This window comes from Sardina pilchardus, chromosome 9 (assembly GCF_963854185.1).
Source record: "Sardina pilchardus chromosome 9, fSarPil1.1, whole genome shotgun sequence".
NCBI lineage: Eukaryota > Metazoa > Chordata > Actinopteri > Clupeiformes > Clupeidae > Sardina > Sardina pilchardus.
The window spans coordinates 18,612,344-18,633,083 of record NC_085002.1 but is presented as its reverse complement, the minus strand read 5'-3'; the positions used below and the strand labels follow the sequence as shown (position 1 = coordinate 18,633,083).

Genomic DNA, 20,740 nt, shown 5'->3' with positions numbered 1-20,740 from the left:
ATAACTAAAGCATGGTATTGCTAAATTTAAGGACAATAGCAAAATAAATTTCAAATTCTATCAATAGACAAATTATAACAAAACAATACTATTATACAAACCATAACACATCACAAACTCAAAGGACTAAGTGCATATTAAATAAATATGCCTTAAGACCCCTCTTAAAAGATCCAAAGCTGTTGCTGGAACGGAGAGCACTGGGCAATTTTTAAGGACAATAAAGTTAATTTACTAGCTAGCAACTCATACCTCATACCAAAATAAATCTCGTGAAACAAAATTGTAGTTAAAGACATGGTTTATAAAAAATATATATGAGGTCAACTACAAAATGTGGATATAAGTCCTTGAAAATGGAGGACAGTAAAAACTTCATAAAAGTTGACTTCAGCCATATAGGGCTACAACATAAAAACTGGCACATACAAAAAAATCAACAAAATGTCAGTCACAGAGGAACCTGAGTAGGGACTACATGTGTGTTACCAGTAATCATTCATAAAATGTCAGTAACCAGAAATATCACATATTCATGATATAAGAATGGTAGGCTACATTGAATTTGCTGTTTAGTTGGCATATCTGCCTAACAATAGATCCTATGCTACAGAATTGTGAAATGTTAGTCTACACATGCATAAAGGACAACGTAAATATTAATGACTCTTAGGTAAAATGATCATATTGGCTATTGATCATATAGAAAAGTGTGACATTCCCAAAACCCACAAATAATAAATAACATATAGGCTACAGCAGATAGAAAACAAGTGCTAAGGAACCATATGATTGAAAGAAAAGTGCCACACAGGCTAAAAGTGAGTAGCCTATCACCAAGTCCATATACTCCGAACAAGAAGAATAGAATCACAGACCAATTCCCAAATGTACCTGAAGTAATCAAACTTCTTTAAAAAGTGTTTAAAAGTTTAAGCCTCCAGTAGGCCTAGTCTACCAGATAGACCTAGGCCACCTTCACCACGCAAACTCAAAATAAAGAATTCAGATCCAGCTTTTCCCGCGACCATTCTTAGGCATGACCCTCTTGTGGTTAAACTGTGTTAGTTCAGTCTGGGATTTGCTGACATTCTCCTCCCACTCATAGCAGTGGTTCACTCGTGCACAGCTCAGATGGCATTCCAATTCCCCTCTGTATTCCGTGTAGTAATCTATTAGGGTTGAAATGCTTTCAAACTCGATGTGGCATCCCTGCAAGAAGAGAGGGATATGGAGGGAGATATGAAAGCAATGTCATTTTTAAGGAAATGAATAGCAAAATAACACATATTGGTCAACAAGAAAAGAACAGCAATGGAATGCTGCATATGTAAGTGAAGTAATCAGCACAAACCTCCAGCAGGTATTTGCCCTTGGAGGTGTTCTTGATGACCTGGACGGCCAGGCCGGAGGGGAAACGGATGATGAGGGTGCCACGACTGGGTTTCTTGGGATGGGGGCACAGCAGGTAGGCACCAAGCACGTCCTCCGCGAGCAGGGCAGAGCTGCTGTCACTGATGATCAGAAGAGAACATGGCTTCAGTCAGTCAGGGCCAACAGTTGAGACATGTAAAGCTCCAGTAACAACATAGTGTCCCAGGCCCAGCTCCCACCAGTCTTATCCCTTATATTTAGGGTGAACAATGAACCCTGACATTGACACATGAAAACCATTTGCTTTAAAACACCATTTTTACACATACGCTTATAAAGGGTATGTTTTTTTCTGACACTATTTCTTAGTTAAATAACGGTAAAACCTCCATTTAGTAAGGTACCTTCAAAAACTGTGCCTTTTTGGCAGGTACTCTACCATTCTTCATTCATCATCAACTACATCAAAGTTCCGCCTATGTATCATATAAAATCTTTGACAACACACTGTTGACAACTTCTTGGAAATAGATATGCAAGACTACATACTGCCACCTGTTTTACTTTTGTGTGTCATTCAGGGGACAGATCAGCTTGGTTATATGGAGGCCTAATGTTATGAAAGTTATAAAATATATTGGCTATCTACCACTAGCCTGGTCCTACCATACTCTCATACCTTCAATGTACAGAGAGTCTGGCCACTTTCCATTGCAAAGCGTGAACTTCCTTGAATGCGGATATACAGTGCCTATAGAAAGTCATCATACCCTTTTGAAATAGTTACTTTTTTTGTCTTACAGCCTGAAATCAAAACCCATTTAAAAAAAAAATCTTTTCCAGTTGTATTAACAAATGTAGCTGTACAACATCAAAATAATGAAAAAAAAGTAAACAGTTCTGAAAATTAATAAAAAATGAAAAACTAGAATAACAGGGTTGGAAAAGTCATCATACCCCTGACTTAATACTTTGTAAAGCTTCCTTTTGCTTTCATTACAGCCATCAATCTGTTTGGATATGTCTCTATTATAGCTTTGCACACCTAGACAGGGGAATATTTTCCCAATTTTCCGTGCAGAATTGTTCAAATTTAGTCAAATTCTGTAGGGAATGGCGATGGACTGCTCTCTTCAAGTCAATCCACATATTTTCTATAGGATTTAAGTCAGGGCTCTGACTTTGCCACTCAAGGATATTCACCATCCTATCCTTAAGCCACTGCTTTGTTCTTTTGGCAGTATGTTTAGGATTTTTGTCGTGTTGGAAGGCGAATGACCTCCCCATCCTTAGCTGTCTAGGAGAGGGACGCAGGTTTTCCTTAAGAATGTGGGTGTACTTGGCAGCATCCATTTTCCCTTCTATCCTGACCAATTGCCCAGTTCCCGCTGAAAAGAAACATCCCCACAACATAATGTTGCCCCCACCATGCTTCACACTAGGTATGGTGTGTTTTGGGTGGTGTACTGTGTTGGTTTTCGCCAAACATTGCGCTTGGAGTTCAGTGCAAAAACACATCTGGAATATTCTGCTACCATGTGGAAAAAGCTTATATGGTCAGATGAGACTAAGATCGAACTTTTTGGAGACTAAGATTGAAGATTTTGGACTGAGCTCCAGGCGCTAACCAAACACAGTATACACACCCAAAACACACCATACCTACTTTGGAGCATGGTGGGGGCAACATTATGTTTTGGGGATGTTTCTCTTCAGCGGGGACTGGGCAATTGGTCAGGATAGAAGGGAAAACGGATGTTGCCAAGTACACCAAAATTCTTGAGGAAAACCTGCGTCCCTCTCCTAAACAGCTGAGGATGGGGAGGTCATTCGCCTTCCAACACGACAAAAATCCTAAACATACTGCCAAAAGAACAAAGCAGTGGCTTAAGGATAGGATGGTGAATATCCTTGAGTGGCAGAGTCAGAGCCCTGACTTAAATCCTATAGAAAATATGTGGATTGACTTGAAGAGAGCAGTCCATCGCCATTCCCTACAGAATTTGACTAAATTTGAACAATTCTGCACGGAAAATATTCCCCTGTCTAGGTGTGCAAAGCTATAATAGAGACATATCCAAACAGATTGATGGCTGTAATGAAAGCAAAAGGAAGCTTGACAAAGTATTAAGTCAGGGGTATGATGACTTTTCCAACCCTGTTATTCTAGTTTTTAATTTTTTATTAATTTTCAGAACTGTTTACTTTTTTTTCATTATTTTGATGTTGTACAGCTACATTTGTAAATAAAACTGGAAAAGATTTTTTTTAAAATGGGTTTTGATTTCAGGCTGTAAGACAAAAAAAGTAACTATTTCAAAAGGGTATGATAACTTTCTATAGGCACTGTAGATGTTGATATGGATAAAACTATTGGATCTGCCCAGAGCCACTCAGATCTGCAATAACCAATCGCTAACGTTTGGTCGTGATGTGACTTGTTCTCAGCTCATCGTTCTCAGCTACTCCCTCTGTTCGCTGATTGGACCTGCACATTTTTGTCTTGAGAAAACCTGCGAATATACCGCAGACCCAGACTACGTAGTGAAGGGAAATGAAAACTGAGTGGAAGTATGTAGGAAGGCGGAACCAGGCTAATCTACCACCTAGATTTGTGCATTTTAGGGTAAATAGCAGGTGTGTGTGGGCATCACAGCCCAGCACAGGTCGCATATTTGATTTTCACATGTTTCATGCGTTTTCCAGCACTCTTATGGCTCTTATGTCATTTCACTATGGCAAAGAGGTGCTCCAGAATATTGCTTTGCTTTCATGCCATTCATTTTGAAAGGAGACCCCACACACCAGACAATATACCGCTGTGTAGACTTGTCATGAACAGTGTGAGACATCTTAAGAGATACTGTATCTGGACGTCCTGCATTGTTCACAGGACTCACAAGACTGTTTGGAGGGGAAAGGGGGAGAAAGAGAGCCGCCAGCCAGACAGAGATGAATCCACCTGAGGCAGGCAACTTACCTAGAGAGCCCAGCCGAGCACCACACCGCTTGAGCCAACGCTTCTTCGGACTCGGCCAGACTTGGGGTACGCACATGCCGCACTGGACCATCTAGCTCCTCCTTTCCTGTTTCACACACGCAAATAGAACATTCCTGAAACCCCCAGCGGCTCCAATCTTACCATGTTTATTTACTTTTGAGGACATTTTCCAAACATATAACTGAAGTGTCTTCAGCAAGAGGGGAAATAAAGCTAAACATTGTGTTAGTAAATAAGCAATTATTTGGCTACTCAAAATGACTGTAAATCCACAAAATCTAAAACCAGTGTAATCCCGGTGATTTGAGTGGCCTTGAGTGTCCAAACAAGATAAGAAAGGACCATCTGTGATCAGTCCATCACCCACACCATGGAGTGCTCCATCACCTGGGTGCCCGACTCCGAATTGAATGTCTACGTTACCTAATGAACTCTTTGACCTTTGAGAGCGTTCGCCACACCCCAGCCCCACCTTTCGTGTGGTTCATCCGCTCCTGTAGCTGCCGCTGTTTGAGTGGCGTGTAGGTGAAGGAGCGGTAGGCTCCGGAGCTCAGGCCCTTGTTGCGGATGGCCTTCTTGCGCACTAGCGTGGGTGAGGTGATGGGGCCGTCCTCTGGGGTGCTGTTCTGGGGCTGCTGCTGCTGCTTCTGCTGCTTCTGCTGTGGTGGCTCCGGTGTGCTGGGCTTGGATGGGGTCTAAACAACGGAGGAAAGAGCATACGTTCACTTTTATCAACACATGACATAAAGACATGTTAATGCAGTATAAATGGTTAGGCAAGTCAAGGCAAGTTTATTTATATAGCACAATTCATACACATTGGGAATTTAAAGCTTTTAAAAATGCACATTTAAAAAAAAACAACAAAAAAAAACATTAAAACATTTGATCTGTTTACTGTCATCCAACACCATAAACCATGCACCAATATGAAATATTATTAAACGGTGCATTACAAGATGATGAACCCCTACAGATACTACCACCACACAGTTGCCTCACAAAAAGGCAAGACCTGTCCACAGTACAGTAGATATCCCTTTTGTCCCCAAGAAACCAGCTGCCCTCTAATCTTATCCCAGATAACGTGTGGCAGGACACAGGCAACATTAGGGGAGTGGTACAGGCTGGTGGAGTGAAGCTAACCTACAGGCTATACGAGAGTGAACACTGGATACAAGCCCACTTTAAGGTAAGGGGACAATAGTTTAGGTGGGGCAGGATCTAAGGATCGGAACAGGGAATAGAGTTGAAGGAAGGGACAGAGATACAAACACTGCAGACAACCAAAAGGGAAAACCAGAAAGAATCCCAAGAACGTATGCATGCACTCCAGATTTCCTAATGTCTCCTTATCCGCTTTTTTTTTTTACATTTTCAGCAGCAGTGGTTTCCCTTGGAATGCAGACGGACATTATTAATGGTACACTGGAAACTGAGCCGAGTCGACACACCCCAAAAAAGATGTCAACAAAAGAGTGCAGTGTAACAGGATGAGAACAGAAATGATCGGATAATGCGGATAATGTCCATCACTCTCAGTAGTCAGTACGGTCATGAAGACTAAAAGGACATTGAACAAACATTGAAGCAGAAGAATAACAATAGTTGACCATCATTCAACATCATTCATAAAATGAAATGCACAATAGCAGCTTCCCACATACAAATATAAAACAGGCGTAGACCATAGACCGTAAACCATAATAATGGGGACTTCCTCTTCCATGTAAAGTGACACTTGACTTCACAAAACAAAGAACACAAAAGCCTAAGCAGATTGACTGTCACCTGAAAAATCCCCACCCCCCCTCACTCCCTCATATCCGTCAACCCATGTGATCCTGACCTTGGCCCCTGGGAAGAGTCCCAGGAAAGGGGCTCGCCTGAAGGAGACCAGGGCGCTGACGCTGAGGGGGAAGCCCTGGTTGAGGAGCGAGGGGACGCGTGTTAGCTTCTTCCCTTCAGACGACTCGTCCTGAGCCTCCTCCGGGTGGCACTCCAGGTAGAAGAGCTGGAAGCACCGGCATAGCAGCAGGTTCAGGAACTGAGCCTGGACCGTCCAGGAGGACATAAAGAAGGAGAGAGAGAGATAGACAAACAAATAAACAAACAAACAAATCAGTCTTCTTCTTTTTAAAAAGAAGAAGAAGACTGCTTGGACAGACTCATGCCCATGAAAAAAAAGATGGAGTCAGATCAGAAGATCAGAATGAGCAATTTGAAACAATAATGCTTTATTCACTATACTGAGGCTTCAAAAGACTGCATGCGGTGTTGATATAATTTCCATTTGTTCAACAGCCACAACCCCTGACTTTCTTTTAATAGAAACATCTCCCACATGCCCCAAAAAGCGGGCTAATGCAAGAACCAGACTGGGGGTGGACCACCTACCGCTCTGGCATGTCTGGCCTTGAAAAGGTGGCAGTAGAGCTGGGTGTCACTGCTGCCTGGGTTGTGGGAAACAAAGGCGAACTGGGAGTCGGACGGCCGAGCGGTGGATAGGGAGATCCTCCGCATCGCGTGGGCCATGAGGAGTGTCTGAGGATGAGGCAGAACAGAGGCCGTTTCATTTGATGTTCTCCAAAGCTCTAATCAAGAACCACAGCATCTGGACACATGCCGCAGTGATATATTGACAATTGATTATGTGGTGGTGTGTCTTAAATCTCTTTACTGTATGTAGCTTATCTGAATGGCACTTTGAACAAAAACAGTAGTGCAATAAATGATTTAGACAGCTAGTAAGTTTACGGTCCTGAAATTGTCCACATGCAAAGGCAATAAGGTCTTGTTATGGATGCATAGCTGATCAGGGAGTGGTACAATTTAACATGCACTGTTGCAGTCAGTATTTCATTTCATGAACTGAAAACCGCAAGCAGAAAAGTAAATAATGATTTGACCTTTAAAAACTTTCCAAAAAAAGTGTTTTGATGGCTTATTCTGAAACCACACCTTTCTATGAAGTTCTTACCGTCTCATCCTCATCATATATTTTCAGTCCTTTAATGGAGAACTTCAGCGAGACTGGCCTCCTTTTCTTGGAATTCTACACACACACACACACACACACACACACACACACACACACACACACACACACACACACACACACACACACACACACACACACACACACACACACACACACACACACACACAGAACAAATGTAGTCTGCAGCCATCATCTCTTTTTTGTATTTTTGGCTCTGTTGTCCACTACAAACTGCTGACACACAAGCACACTCACCCTGAGAGCCTTCAGCTGTATGTGCAGCTGTTGAATCTGCTCGTCCAAGGATTGATCATCCACAGGAAACGAGCCAACATACTGTGCACATGAGGAACAAATGTCAACACACAAAAAAACATACATCTCACGTTTTGGGACCACATATGAATATGCTGCTCAGTAGCCTATAGCCCCCCTCAAATATCCACTGGCATCTGTAGGCTACCTCTGTGAGAGGCCAAAATGTCACCTAACCTGTTACAGCCTACCTCAGCAGACCTGGTGACTGTGCCGTCCTCCCTGGTTGGTCCGTCACACATGATGATTGCTTTGATTCAGTTTTCTTTTGCTGGCTCTCAATGTTCTGTCGAGAACATATAGGCACATATGTGATTGAGTAAGAACAAAGAGGAAGTGCAAACAATATCTGAGCTGATCTGAGCAAGTTGTGAAAGCCAACCCACACTTTTGCATTCTGCTCTGCACGGTTGAGCAGTGGGCTGTGGTTACAGTCGGCGAAAGGTACCGATACAATTAAGATTCAATCTCCAGTCCTCACAAACACTCATCAACACAAAGCTTTTTACCGTGACTGACACTGTCTGATACGCTTTTATTGAAGGATAAGATAGGCTATGACAAGTTTGGTCAAATTGGCAAAAACTTCCTAGGCTACAACAACGCCAGTGAGGAATGTTGACAATCCTTCTTCCCAAGCCAACACTAGCCTATATGACCAATTCATAGAAAAAGTATGTAAATACACGAACAAACGTTCATCAAAAACAACGGAGGCAATTATGGAGGAAGTGCCCATTAAGACTTAAGATAAGCGATCATAGCCTACATTTCACACGCACCTCGGCAGCAACACGCCAAATTCTCCCGGCAGCACCGTCGTTCACAGTTCTAGCAGAGTTTGACTCACTGAAAATTATTCACTGTCGGTAGCCCATACCATAATATGTAGCCTATGCCTTCTATCAAATGCGGTTTAATATTTTTCCACTTACCGTGGAGGTGAATACCACACTGAGAGGGTCGTAGTGCCAGACAGCTCATAGACGAAAGTGCACCTATTTCGCAAGTCTGAAATGACTCACCTTATCAGCACCGTCTCCGCCCTAATGTGCGCACATGGGAAATTACTCAGATAGTCTTCGGAAGTAATAGCGTGGGTTAATCATTAATTCAGAATATTAATTGGCAATTCTGTTCGAAAACACATATAATTTTCCTTTGACTGTCGAGAGGAATTGGACGGTTGAAATCAATTGTAGCCTAACTGTGTGGGCTATTTTATGCATATTTCTCTTGCAACATGTAGCGGCAAGTAGGAGAATTAGAAACGTGGATGGTTGACATCAAATAGGCTTGCGCTTGCGCAAGATATAAACAAAACTTTACTCTATGATGTTTTGCTATGTATACGATTCCTTTAACAGTAAAAGTAAAGCAAAAGGCAATCGCATTGTTGCAACTTGCAATATAGCCCTAGGCTTCCAATTTCTTTGTATGAAGACATGACTTAAAGATACTCAAAAGAGATAATGCACAAGGGAATGGATTTATACAAAATATGATACATATTTCTGAAAATGATGATCTCGCACAAATGTCTTAAATCCATGCATCACTGTTTTCATGTTCACTGGTGGGACAACTATATATACATAAAGAACACATAAGATAGTACAAATATAGTCACTTTATTAATGACTACAGAAAAGCAGATCAGTGAAAGATTAACAGCATGCAGAGCATGAGCCAAGCTCATGGGAACAAAAGCTGTCTTATCCTCATGGATTCACTAATACATAGAATATAATCGAATATAACTTTTGTGTGCTGTATTGAAGTCATGACTATATGACAAAGAAAACAATTTTATGGTCTATCTTTTAACAGACGATCACACACACAAATTAAACTAATTATTTAACATTTTCATTTGTACTGTTGTCAGCAGAAGAACAAACTTCCAATTTAGTCTGGCCAATGCAGACAGGGATAGTCTTCACATAATGTTCTTTGAACAGAAAGAGAGCTTATTAAATCAACATTTCTGAAGTACAATCTCATGCTTGAGTACACCCTTGCTCACTCTCAAATATGAAAAACTTCCATCACCAAAGCCAATAATGCTACCTTCTCTTAACAAATCTCACAATAAGAGCCTATGGTGACCAAAACCTTTACCTTTCAGAAATATCAACCGAAACTTCACACTGTGTCAAAAAAACAAACAAAACGGTCCGAACAGAACAACAAAAAAGATCAACGTCTCAAATACAGTACATATACTGAGCAGTAAGAGGCAAACTGAACTTCTAACCACTTGAGTTAGATTTAGTACGATATAATACTAAAAACCGATCGATCCTCTGAGGTTCCTTGAGTTTGAAACAAAGAACAGTTTTACCATTGGAAATGTATTTTTTTTAAAAGAAAGAAAAAAAAGAAAAAAGAAAAACACAGAACTAACACAACACCATGACCTTCAAAATTGAGACTCGACTGGAAAAGTATTTCTATGAACAAACTGACATCATTGTTCATCCATCTGATCACGTTACAAGGCCTCCGACAAGGGAGGAAGGATGAAGCTATACAAAAAATATAAAGTAAAAAAAGAAGAATAGATCGAGAAAGGGGGGCAGGGAGGCAAAGCACAACAGTCTACTGAGCTACGAGTAAACGTCTCCAAACGGTGAGCCTCGCTCGCCAAAGCTCACTTCTTCACTCGAGTGGACTTGCGGGCAGCTGGTTTGGCCTTTGCTGGTTGCTCTGCTTTGGCCCTCTTGGCCTTGGCCGGCTCTGGCGATTTGGCCGCCTTGGCCTTTTCTGTCTCATCCGCTTTTGCTGCCCTGGCCGGTGCCTTCTTGCCCGGAGGCCGCTTGGCCACTCTGCTGGTCAGCTTCTTGGCGACGGGCGTCTTGGGCGTGCGAGCTGGGGCGGCTTTCTTCACGGGCGTGGCTTTGGCCGGCGGGGCCGCCTTCTTGGCCGCGGGCTTCCTGGCGGGGGGAGGGGCCTTTTTCTTAGCGGGTGGCGCCGCCCTCTTGGGCGGTGGGGCCGACCGTTTGGCAGGGGGTTTCCGGCTGGCAGGCTTGCCCCTCCTCTGGGGGGCTGCGGAGCGGGCCTTAGGGGCTGGCCGCCTCTGTTGTCCCCTGAAAAAACAAACAAACAAACAAACAAAAATGAAATACCATAGTGCATGCCATAATGACCACTTAATGCAATTCTGAATTTGTTTTGGAGTTTTTAGGGTTAACTTTAGGGAGATATTTGAAAGGAAAAATGTCTGACCTTTTACGAGGGGGCTCATCGTCTTCAGAATCTTCCTCCTCCTCAGACTCTTCCTCAGACTCCTCATCCTCCGAGTCTGCCATCCTCTTGCGTTTGGCCTTCTCTTCCTCCTTTTTCTTCTGTTTTGCAATCTTATCTGGAAACAGGATGGCTGGGCTGTGGATGGAGAGAAAGATGATCAGGACCACTCACAATCTTTAAAAAGTGTAATAGGATTACACTTATATCCCCCCACCCTCCAACACAAACTAAGGTTAACAATTAAAAAATGTTTTTGAAACAAAGAACATCTGTTCTGCCTCACCTGACCCCATCCCACCTATTAGTTCAAGTACAACTTCAGATGAGCTCATTTCAGACAGCAGGGGTCTACAAACTGTACAAATCAGTCAAACAGCGACAGTAGTCGACAACTACTTAAACTAGTTGTGTTCATGTTCATGCAATCAGCACAACTTACTACGGAGATGTACCTCAATAAGAAGTGAGCCATCCTTGCCACACCGAAAACCCAGATATAAACCTGATCTTGCTCAGCCCAAAATACTGCTTCCTAGTGCAAGCTCCAAGGTGTTTCATGTTGAGTGTAGGTTTCGTCATGCTGTGATTTACCTTGGGTAGTAGGGGTAGGAAAGCTGGTAGCTTCCACTTAGCCCGTGGCCCGTGATCTGTTCGATCCAGCCCATAGTCTTGCCCTTCTCCAAGGTTCTCTTCAGCTGGTTCACTAGCAGGTGAAAACGAAGTGTACGGTCACGATCAGTCATATGTGGAACAAGTTGATATGTGAATGGTCATTTGTGTAGCTCAACAGCTGTGTATTTTCTGAGAAAGCCTATCCTGCTCATGAAAAAATATCCAGATCTTCATGAAACCTTTGCGCATTGTGACTTGGATGTGTAACTACAGTCTTACTTAAGAGGTACTCCTTTCGGTCCTTGTGGCTTTCGATGAGGAACTTGCGGAGTGTGTTGATGCTGCAGGACTTCGGCTCGTTCATGGCTATGATGGCGGTCACTATAGCATCCTCAAGGACAGTTGCAGGTTTGTCCCCAGTTTTCTTCAGCTGTAGGGCAAAACAACACAAAAACATATATATACTGTATATATATAAAACATAAACATGTTATACTAGAAAACCATATGGAATAACACATAGGTACTACTTATTAACTAGCTAGGCGGCATTGGCATCTGACATGCTGTCCATGTTCTTGACGACACATTTTATCTACAGTACATGCACTCAAAAGGACTGGATATATATATGAGCACATGTGCATTACTGCCGAGGTAAAGAGACATTGATGTGCCCTTGATGTGTCCTTGTGGAACAGAGCAAGCAGAGTGAGGCATTGGCCCTCACATACCTGGAATGTTCCAGTAGCTCCCTTGCCAGTGATCTGTTCCAGCTGTCCCCTCTCCACTGCTCTCTGCAGGCCGTTCTTCAGAATATCTGGTCTGCAGAGGAACCACACACATCTCTGAGCATGCTCACCATCAACCAATACAACATCCCCTACTTTAAACAAACAATGTGAACACCTGCAACTTAGGTAGGACACACATATAGACCATGGATGCATTATGTAGAACTAGAGAGAGAAAAGAAGTTCGGCCCCATTCTTAGTCGACGGTAAATAGCTGACGCTCGTCGGATGGCATTTTAAAAACGGTGGCGGCAAACCATGATGCTAACTGGCTGAAGCTAACTCTCCAACTCCTGAACCCCTGGTATCGAAGAATTAATTTTCTGACAAGTATAAGAATAGAATCACAGACCTACGAATAAACAAAACAAACTGGGACCCTCCCAGCAGTGACCAAGAGGGCACCATCAATCAACCTTACCTCTTCTCTACATCCATTAGTGGGTAGTGTTCAGCCAGGTATTTCTTGATGAGCAGATAGGAGGCCTCTTTGGGCTCACAGAGGCGTGTCATGATGAGAGGCAGGCAATCACCCAGTGTCTCTGCCTTCACACCTGGAGCCACCACCACCGCAAGTCTCTACACAACAGCAACAACAAACACAGGTCAGTGCCACATGCTGGATACATTTACATCTCCATTTACAATCACTATTTGACAACTAGTATATTATGAATAAAGAATGAATTTATACATTTTTATTATGAATAAAGTGTTCCTTGACTTTAAACTTTCCAAATGAGTCGATTACAATTAACAAATAGAAGTGTAAGGAATCGGATCTTTTTCTTTTACTGCGAGCAATGCTCAGCAATCCTTTAGGGATGATCACGTCTATTTGGAGATGATCATCCAATTTGCCTACTGCTGAAAATCTAAAAATGATGAAATGCAAGATAGACAGCTGCATGGCGGAGAAAAACACCAGGGTTTTATGTTACCTTATTGCCAGAGTTGGAGACAGCTGATAAGTTTCCAATTGCGAAACTCCCAGCAAAGCCTTTTCCCTTCAGCTGTGTGGGACAGAGACATAGTTCATGCCAAGTGTGAAAGTTCATGCCAAGTGTGAAATCAGAATGTAATCACAAAGTGAAACGGTGTATTTAAAGGGATAGTTCGGGTTTTAAGACACGAAGTTATATGGGTTCCCTGTCAGCAACGTTGTGCATCAGCACTGACTTACCCCCCGATGCTGAAGAAAGTAGTCAGGCAAGTTTCTGGGGTCACGAAAGTAAAGTGTTTTTCTTCTCAAAACCATATGCGTTCAACAGAGTGATATATTTGCACCACAAAAACGTTGTCCAGCTGTCAGTAGCGCGCAGTGATAGGAATCGCGAAAAATAAGTAAGTGATAACGAGGTTTGAATTTTTCCTGGACAACGTTTTTGTGGTGCAAATATATCACTCTTTTGAACGCATATGGTTTTGAGAAGAAAAACACTTTACTTTCGTGACCCCAGAAACTTGCCGGACTACTTTCTTCAGCATCAAAAACTGGCTGGATCTCGGCTCACAGGACGCTGTTGCGGGGTAAGTCAGTGCTGATGCACAACGTTGCTGACAGGGAACCCATATAACTTCGTGTCTTAAAACCCGAACTATCCCTTTAATATGACTACACACAACAAACTAATTTCCTATCCAAATGACACATGAAGGGTTCATGCACACCATATTCCAATTAAGGACCATATTCTGGTTATTGCCTAATCCAGAAAAAAGAAACCTGCTTCTTTGAGTATGACTATGCTTTCACCCATCAATTAATTCCATTATGACATTCAAACTTTCGGGTCTGCATACATAAATTGACCTCTTCACTACTCTATCGTGTCCATGGAAACGTAGTGATTGGCTGCTTTGAAATGGTACATGTAGGACATGCTACCTGTTTGATGGCCCCTTTCTCCACCAGTCGCTTCATAGACTGCCTGAGAAGGAATTTCCTTTTGTCCAGCTCCAGAAAGGCATATTTACTCATGATGTACTTCAGGATGACAAAGACAGACGTACCACTTCTCTCCTTGGAGCTCTGTAAGAGAGAGAAAATATATGATCAGCACTCGCACGTCTCATGACTCATTCTCACCATCACTATTGTCATTCCTTTCAGAGACACTTTGTCTGAACCCTTGATGAACCTTGGATGAAAAATAATTCTTGTTCTCGCATCACATTTGTATAGACTGCTTTTTCAAACATGTTTTCAGCAGAGACAAATAAGCCCCATTTTGCACTTGTTATGTTAATTACTTTAATTATATCCTGTCCAAAAGATAGGCTACCGTATTCATTTGACTAGATGAAACACTGAATTGGTGCACCTACTTTTTTCCCCCCCTGCCATTTTAAAACTTAACGCTGAGCACACCAATCTAAAACAGTGTACACTGGCAAGGTCAGTCTAATCTCGTCATAACACGATGGCCTCTCATAACACAACGAGACTGAATGCAAGTGGTTACCCCTTCCCAGTGCATGTGTTGGGCCCTATGAAATCAGTTTTATTATTTTTCCAAATTCTGTTTTTTTTTTTTCAGATTTAATTTTTTTTTTTTTACTTCTAAGATGTCTTCACCTATAAAAACTCAATGACAGACAATTCAGCTTTCTAAATATTTGGCAAAACCAATCATTCAGTTCTAAACATCTTTGCACAAAAACAACAGTTAGGGCCTACATAACTTCAACTACATGGCCATAACTAGGCTGCAAGTTTAGATCCCAATAAAAGGGCACTTTGTAACTCAACATTTTCCACAGCTAAAAACTAGCCAGCTTTTTTGTAGATTCATGTTTCATTTTAAATATGCGTTGCTTTCTAAAGCATTTAGGCAACCATTGTTAGCACACATCTCCACTGAAGTATGTCTACATGTTGGTAAGGTGCTTGGTGTTGCATTCTCTTGTCAGTGACAATCTCTTGTCAGGTGGGTCTGTGTGTCTGCTGACATTGGCATCTGGGAATGGGACTGCTTGCAATGTTTCAAGAAACTGACATTGCATAATGCACACATTGCTAAAATCTTCCATAAGCTCATGTCTAGCATCTACTGATTTTGTCATTGCCTTGTAGGCTGAAGGGATTAGCCCGCAACGGATTTAGCTTCATTCTTAAGTTGCCCTTTTGATTTGTATGGTCACTACATGTGTATTTAAGAGTCAGGTCAATTATGTGTTGACTTGCAAACTAGTCGTTTTCAGACTCATAGTAGTCATTATCTACCAGTCATGCAGTTTAGTGTTTTGCCACCATTGTCAGGGACCACTGATTGCTCATTTTCGTTGTCAGGCACCAGTCAACAAACTCAACGCACATTAATTTTCGAGACATGATTACTACGCTACGCAGCTCATTTAACAATATCTTTCGGTCACGGTTTAGGCAAAGACCTTCTTATATGCTTTTTGTTTCAAAGCAAACTGAAATAAAACTGACATAAAAGAGAAGACAGTTAAAAAAAAAAAAAATGTATCAACAGAATATCAAATTCCGTGCAATTCCGTGTCAATAAGAGAATTCCGTTTTCATGTGTAGATTTCTGTGATTCCGTCTGCGTTTTCCGCATTGCAGGAATCATAGGGCCCGGCCCCCACATGTGGATGGATGTGTGAGTGTGCACAAACCTGAATAGCTTCGATGAGGATGTCGTGCACTTTGGGGTGCTGCATGACCGTCTTGGTGCCCATCTTGCTGCCTGCGCGCTTGACGGAGGGCAGGGAGGCCCAGGCCGGGATGGACTTCTTCACCTTCTTCACCTTGACCTCATTGGTGCCCTCTTTGTCCCTGCAACAGTCCCAAACACCACCACATGTAAACATTAGCCAAACGTTGTTCTGTGGCAACTGTGGGGATTTCCTTTGGATTAAAAACATCACCAAGTCCAAGAAGATTTGAGCTAGGAGGAGAGAGCTCCCGCAGTAAATTTAACTAAAGCATTGCATGGAGAGCATGCAATCCCCCTACTCATGTTTCAACACCTGTATCTAAATTAATTATAATTACAGTGTTTGGGCACTTTAAGTTAATCCCAAACTATGATGTTTTATGTTTACTTACGTCATCTGTCTGTATTGTACCCATATGTATTTTAGACCTTCATGCGATTCACAGGTCAGGAGGTTAACCTACGTGTCAGCCAGTCGGCCAACCATCCACCAACCCAAACAAAACAAAGGGATTTACTCACTCCTTCTTGTCTTTCGATTTCTTCTTCTTCCCAGTCTCTTCAGCGGCCTCTCCATCAGCCTTCGCCTCCCCGTCCGCCTCTTTGTCTTTCGCCTCTCCTTCTACCGCTCCTCCGTCTCCTCCTTCTGCCGGGGTCTCTTCTCCTCCTTCTCCTTTCTCCCCCGCCGCCTCCTTCTTCTCTCCCTCGGCTTCAGGGGCTGGGGCCTCGGCCTCCTTGGCTGCCGCGGTCGCTTCCTCCTCCATAGGAGCTGCCTCGTCAGAGTTAGCTGTGGACTCTAATCCAAAACCACATGCATTTTAGAACAAGACAACAACAACAACAACACCATTATAGATGACCATACAGTATCTTCTAAACAGCACGTGAAGAAGAACTGCCTGTCTTTCAGGTCAGTTTTGCGATGTCTGTTTTGCCACTGTCATAAAATCATGTGTTTGGGATGAAGTTAATATGTGTCTAGTCTGTTAACAGATATTATCCCACAATGACACTGCAAGACAAACGTGCATGCATGCAGTCTCTCACAAATGCGATGTGTGTGTGTGTATGTGTGTGTGGGGGGGTGGTCACACACCTTTGGCCTTGGGAGCACCGTCTGCAGGAGCCTGCTCGTCCCCAGTCCCTGGTCCTCGACGTATGGATGCTCTACGCATAACTCACCTGCACATGCAGAGAAAGAGAGTTGACCCCAACAGGCCGAATTCAGGCTCCTATGCTGCACAAGGTAGGGGAAGAATCAGTGATGGTGCAAGTAGATGTCTCAGGTGAAAGGTGATCACGTTGGGTATGAACATAATGTGGTGCAAATATATGATGTAAACAAAAAATAGGGATGCTATAAAACCATTACCATCATGCACAGTTTACCAACAGCCTCAAGAAATAAACTAAGGCCCTCAGGACTCAGGCCGTTAGAGCCATGTGTGTTGCAACTATCTACTGCAGGATTGCAGACCGTGTGCCAAAATATACATCAGAGACACTGTGTACTGCAGGATTAGAGGCCGAATGGCAAAATATATAGTTAACAAACTAACAATAAATCTGTGTTCTCTATTACAGGAGTGAGCACCAAAATGAGTGACTTCATGAAAAATCGGTGTTTTCGCAAACTAGAACCGCCGGAGAGCGTGCCCATTTTCATTCATGTCATGCAAAATAAGGTGTGGGCAGAAGAAGTATTTCGTGTGCAATTTTTTTTGCAATTATCCACATTCAAGGTATATTGATTCATTGACTGCAGAACAAAACTTCGGTGTCCACAGAATGAGCAAGTACAAATTAAATGCATGACTGAAGGTGCACGACTAGTTTGACTGTACTCGAGACAAATGCAAAAATCGAGAATGGCCATTTTGTCTGTTTAACGATACCCTACACAGTAATGGCGTCGCATTGGGCAGATGGCAAGTTAAAATTGCAATGGAAAAAACGCAAGAGCATGTTCCGTGGTTATTTAGTAGTCAGCGTGGTGCTGTCTAATTCGAATACCATACATTTTCTTACCTTTCCAACGCTCGTTTACTTAGTTGTTTATTCTGAGCTGCTTTCCCCTTAGCTACAATTCTTTCTTCAGACGTGCCCTTCCCCCTTTGGACGTACAGACACGTAGCAACGTCAGTGTGTCGTCATCAAGCGTGCCCTTTGTGTATGAACTCTTACCTTTGGAACTTGTCAGCTTCTAGGTATTTTACACATTTAGACGAGAAAGAAACACCCAACAGTATATTCTTGATTAATGCAAATGTAATGTGGACCACGATTTTAGCGATACGAGAAAAAAAAATGACCGTGTGGGTGTAGGCTACTCTATTAAAGCGCCTACTGGATCAGAGTAGGCGACCCAGAGGAATCTGTGATGGAAGATTGAGAGCGTTACTTTGTTTTGTGCAGTGAATTTGTTTTGCTGATTGCTGGTCTTAACACTTTCTTTAGGTCTATGGTCTTAGTGGAAGCGGGAATTTGGATCTCATTTAATGTACAATTTCTTTTTCTTTTCGAAATTAGCCAATTTCAAACCATGCACAGGGGTTGTAGCTTTCTTAGGAATCTCACAACCAGACTTAGTCTGCACATAATAGGATAATTTCAGTGGGCCTGAACAGAATTATTATTCATGGCCATATGCAATATAATACTCTCATATTGTGAAGATCCAAAAGCCATGCAGCCTAGTCTTTCTCTCCATGTAGTTTGTGGTAAAAACGCAAGAAAAGTGAGTGTTTACACATGAGAAAAATAACCAGTGCACATCATTGACTAGTAACTGTCCATTGATGAACGGATGGAGGCCCTCTTGCCCAATGCATTACCTGGACCGCTTTGATCACTGGCTCACAGATTTGTATACTCTTGCTGCACTGTGAAGGGAGTAGTATTTGTCACAAACATCTAATACTAGAATTCACCCTTATTTACAAGTGAACACGAGGCAAACAACGTAAAAACAACTTTTTAAAAAACTTTCCAACAGGTTATAATCAATCTAAACTTAGAATAAATGTCCAGTCCGTGATTCAGGTGAACTGTTTTAATATTGGAGCTCTACTGCTACTCCAATGTCATTTCTCTCTTCTGTGCTCCTGAGGCAACAGTGGCCCCTTCTCAGCCTCTCTCCTCGATCCTGCGGCTCGTTTTCACTGATCAGTGGGAATGAGCCGGAGTACCGAGGAAGGAGGGAAGGAAGGGAGGATAGATAAAAAGACGAATGAGAAGAGCCCACTGTGATTGGCTGGAAGTGGCTCTGTCCAAACCACTTTCTTCTACATTTACAGAGCCTTGGCTGTGCACAACTGTATTGCTGTATTGCGCACAGTGCTTTAGGAAGGATCATCACAAACACTTCTCTGAAGTTGACCAGAAGGTGATTTCATTACATCAGAATCGTGATTTCATTACATCAGAATCGTGGACTATCCCTTTTATGAGTGGGCAGGGAGTGATGCCGGATCTGCTGAGAGCTTCTGGAGGGGTGTTAGTGTTATGCATTTTAAAAGGTCACACAGCATGTTCTTAGACAGTCTTTAATGTATTCACATGTACTTTAAATTTGCTCTTCACGTCTGGAGAAAAACAAGGTTGAAAAAACCCTGGTATGGTTTGGATTCACACAAGCACACACACACACCTTCTCTATCAAGTCCCTGCTTTTCTCAGCAGTCAGAGAAAGTTCTTGTGTATGTGTGCATATATCTCATGTCCTTTTGGAAGCTCAAACTGTTTTCCACAGAGCAAGCAAACCCTGCAACACCAGACTTTGGAGGGGTTATTCTATAATAACCTTTGACCTTGTACATTGTAAACGTCAACCATCTCGGTCTCCGTCACACCTTTCATCCAAAAATAACTTCTTCTGAAACTGTCTTCAACCAAACTCGGGAATCCACAGAGGTTATTCAATTCACAATTATTATTACTGTAATGATAATTACTTTGTTATTTTCTATTGTCAGTGATGTTCTCCTCAATATGAGCTTTTTTTCTGCAAATGTTAAATAAAAGGTCCGTCTTTGCAGTCTCTTAAAAAAATAATAAATTAATCAGGTTATAACCTGTTTTCAAGTCTCTTCAAAAAGTAACAAAAAAAAAAGAAAAAAAAAAGAAAAAGAAAAAAAGTTAAAATTTAAAGCAAAAATATTTTCTATGTATAGTACACGTATGTAGTGCTCCCATTTCTGGAGATCTTCCTCAGGGGGGGTTGAAGGAACGCAAACAGAACTTAGTAGAACCGCACTGCGAACGTGTTCCCTCTGCCCCTCGGGACAGTGTTCCCTCGGTCCTATTCTCCCATCTGGCTTTGTCAGTCCTCGGGGGAAGTGGACACACTGGCTAGAACGTGATAGAACGTGGTGGTACGTGAGCGAAAAACGCTTTTCCGGAGGGGTGTGATGGGTTTCCCCCGGTCGGCTCTCCTCAGTTGTCCTCCGACTCCTCCTCGGCCTCGCGCAGCCAGGTGAAGAAGGCGGTGACGGACTTGAGGGCCACGCCTTTGCCCAGCTGCTCCGCCGGGTCCTTGCTGGACTCCCAGAGGTAGAAGGCGTCCTCCGAGATCACGTCCTCGTCGTACAGACAGTCGAAGAACATGCGGAGCAGGTCTGCGGAGGAGAGCAGGAGGAGGAGGAGGAGGAGGGGTGGGGTGGGGGTTAGGGGGTGGGTGTAGACGTGCATGTTTAGGACTTGACTGAAAAATGGATTTGGTACGGTC

General features: G+C 42.7%; 3 protein-coding genes across 16 annotated transcripts in view; all 3 read right to left on the bottom strand.

The window, feature by feature from the left end:
- Positions 1–283: 283 nt before the first annotated feature.
- Positions 284–8,750, bottom strand: sh2d5 (SH2 domain containing 5). Of its 4 annotated transcripts, none has more exons than XM_062546097.1 (10): positions 8,627–8,750; positions 7,883–7,977; positions 7,632–7,712; positions 7,356–7,430; positions 6,773–6,919; positions 6,225–6,428; positions 4,848–5,070; positions 4,355–4,460; positions 1,355–1,514; positions 284–1,212 (listed from the first exon to the last, which is right to left on the bottom strand). In XM_062546097.1, exons 2-10 carry the CDS (start codon positions 7,931–7,933, stop codon positions 1,006–1,008), a joined length of 1,254 nt encoding a protein of 417 aa, XP_062402081.1. In that variant the 5' UTR covers positions 7,934–7,977; positions 8,627–8,750; the 3' UTR covers positions 284–1,005. The 4 variants fall into 4 exon arrangements, with proteins under 4 accessions (XP_062402081.1, XP_062402083.1, XP_062402082.1 ...); XM_062546099.1 differs by having other exon boundaries at positions 8,717–8,736; XM_062546098.1 differs by lacking the exon at positions 8,627–8,750 and adding an exon at positions 8,474–8,604.
- A 553-nt stretch (positions 8,751–9,303) lies between these two features.
- Positions 9,304–18,145, bottom strand: hp1bp3 (heterochromatin protein 1, binding protein 3). 3 transcript variants are annotated; one of them, XM_062546094.1, is made up of 12 exons: positions 18,043–18,145; positions 17,111–17,196; positions 16,537–16,810; positions 15,974–16,133; positions 14,235–14,378; positions 13,288–13,359; positions 12,768–12,925; positions 12,287–12,377; positions 11,832–11,982; positions 11,532–11,643; positions 10,920–11,075; positions 9,304–10,780 (listed from the first exon to the last, which is right to left on the bottom strand). In XM_062546094.1, the coding sequence occupies exons 2-12, from the start codon at positions 17,187–17,189 to the stop codon at positions 10,345–10,347; spliced, it is 1,833 nt and encodes a 610-aa protein (XP_062402078.1). In that variant the 5' UTR covers positions 17,190–17,196; positions 18,043–18,145; the 3' UTR covers positions 9,304–10,344. The 3 variants fall into 3 exon arrangements, with proteins under 3 accessions (XP_062402078.1, XP_062402079.1, XP_062402077.1); XM_062546095.1 differs by having other exon boundaries at positions 17,111–17,246; positions 18,043–18,128; XM_062546093.1 differs by having other exon boundaries at positions 17,111–17,251; positions 18,043–18,127.
- A 906-nt stretch (positions 18,146–19,051) lies between these two features.
- The window catches only part of eif4g3a (eukaryotic translation initiation factor 4 gamma, 3a), a 71,428-nt gene continuing 69,739 nt past the window's right edge, over positions 19,052–20,740 (bottom strand). For all 9 annotated transcript variants that reach the window (XM_062546080.1, XM_062546084.1, XM_062546082.1 and 6 more), the window contains one exon: positions 19,052–20,630. In XM_062546080.1, the coding sequence (XP_062402064.1) occupies positions 20,449–20,630 (182 nt within the window). In that variant the 3' untranslated portion in view covers positions 19,052–20,448. The remainder of the gene's footprint in view (positions 20,631–20,740) is intronic.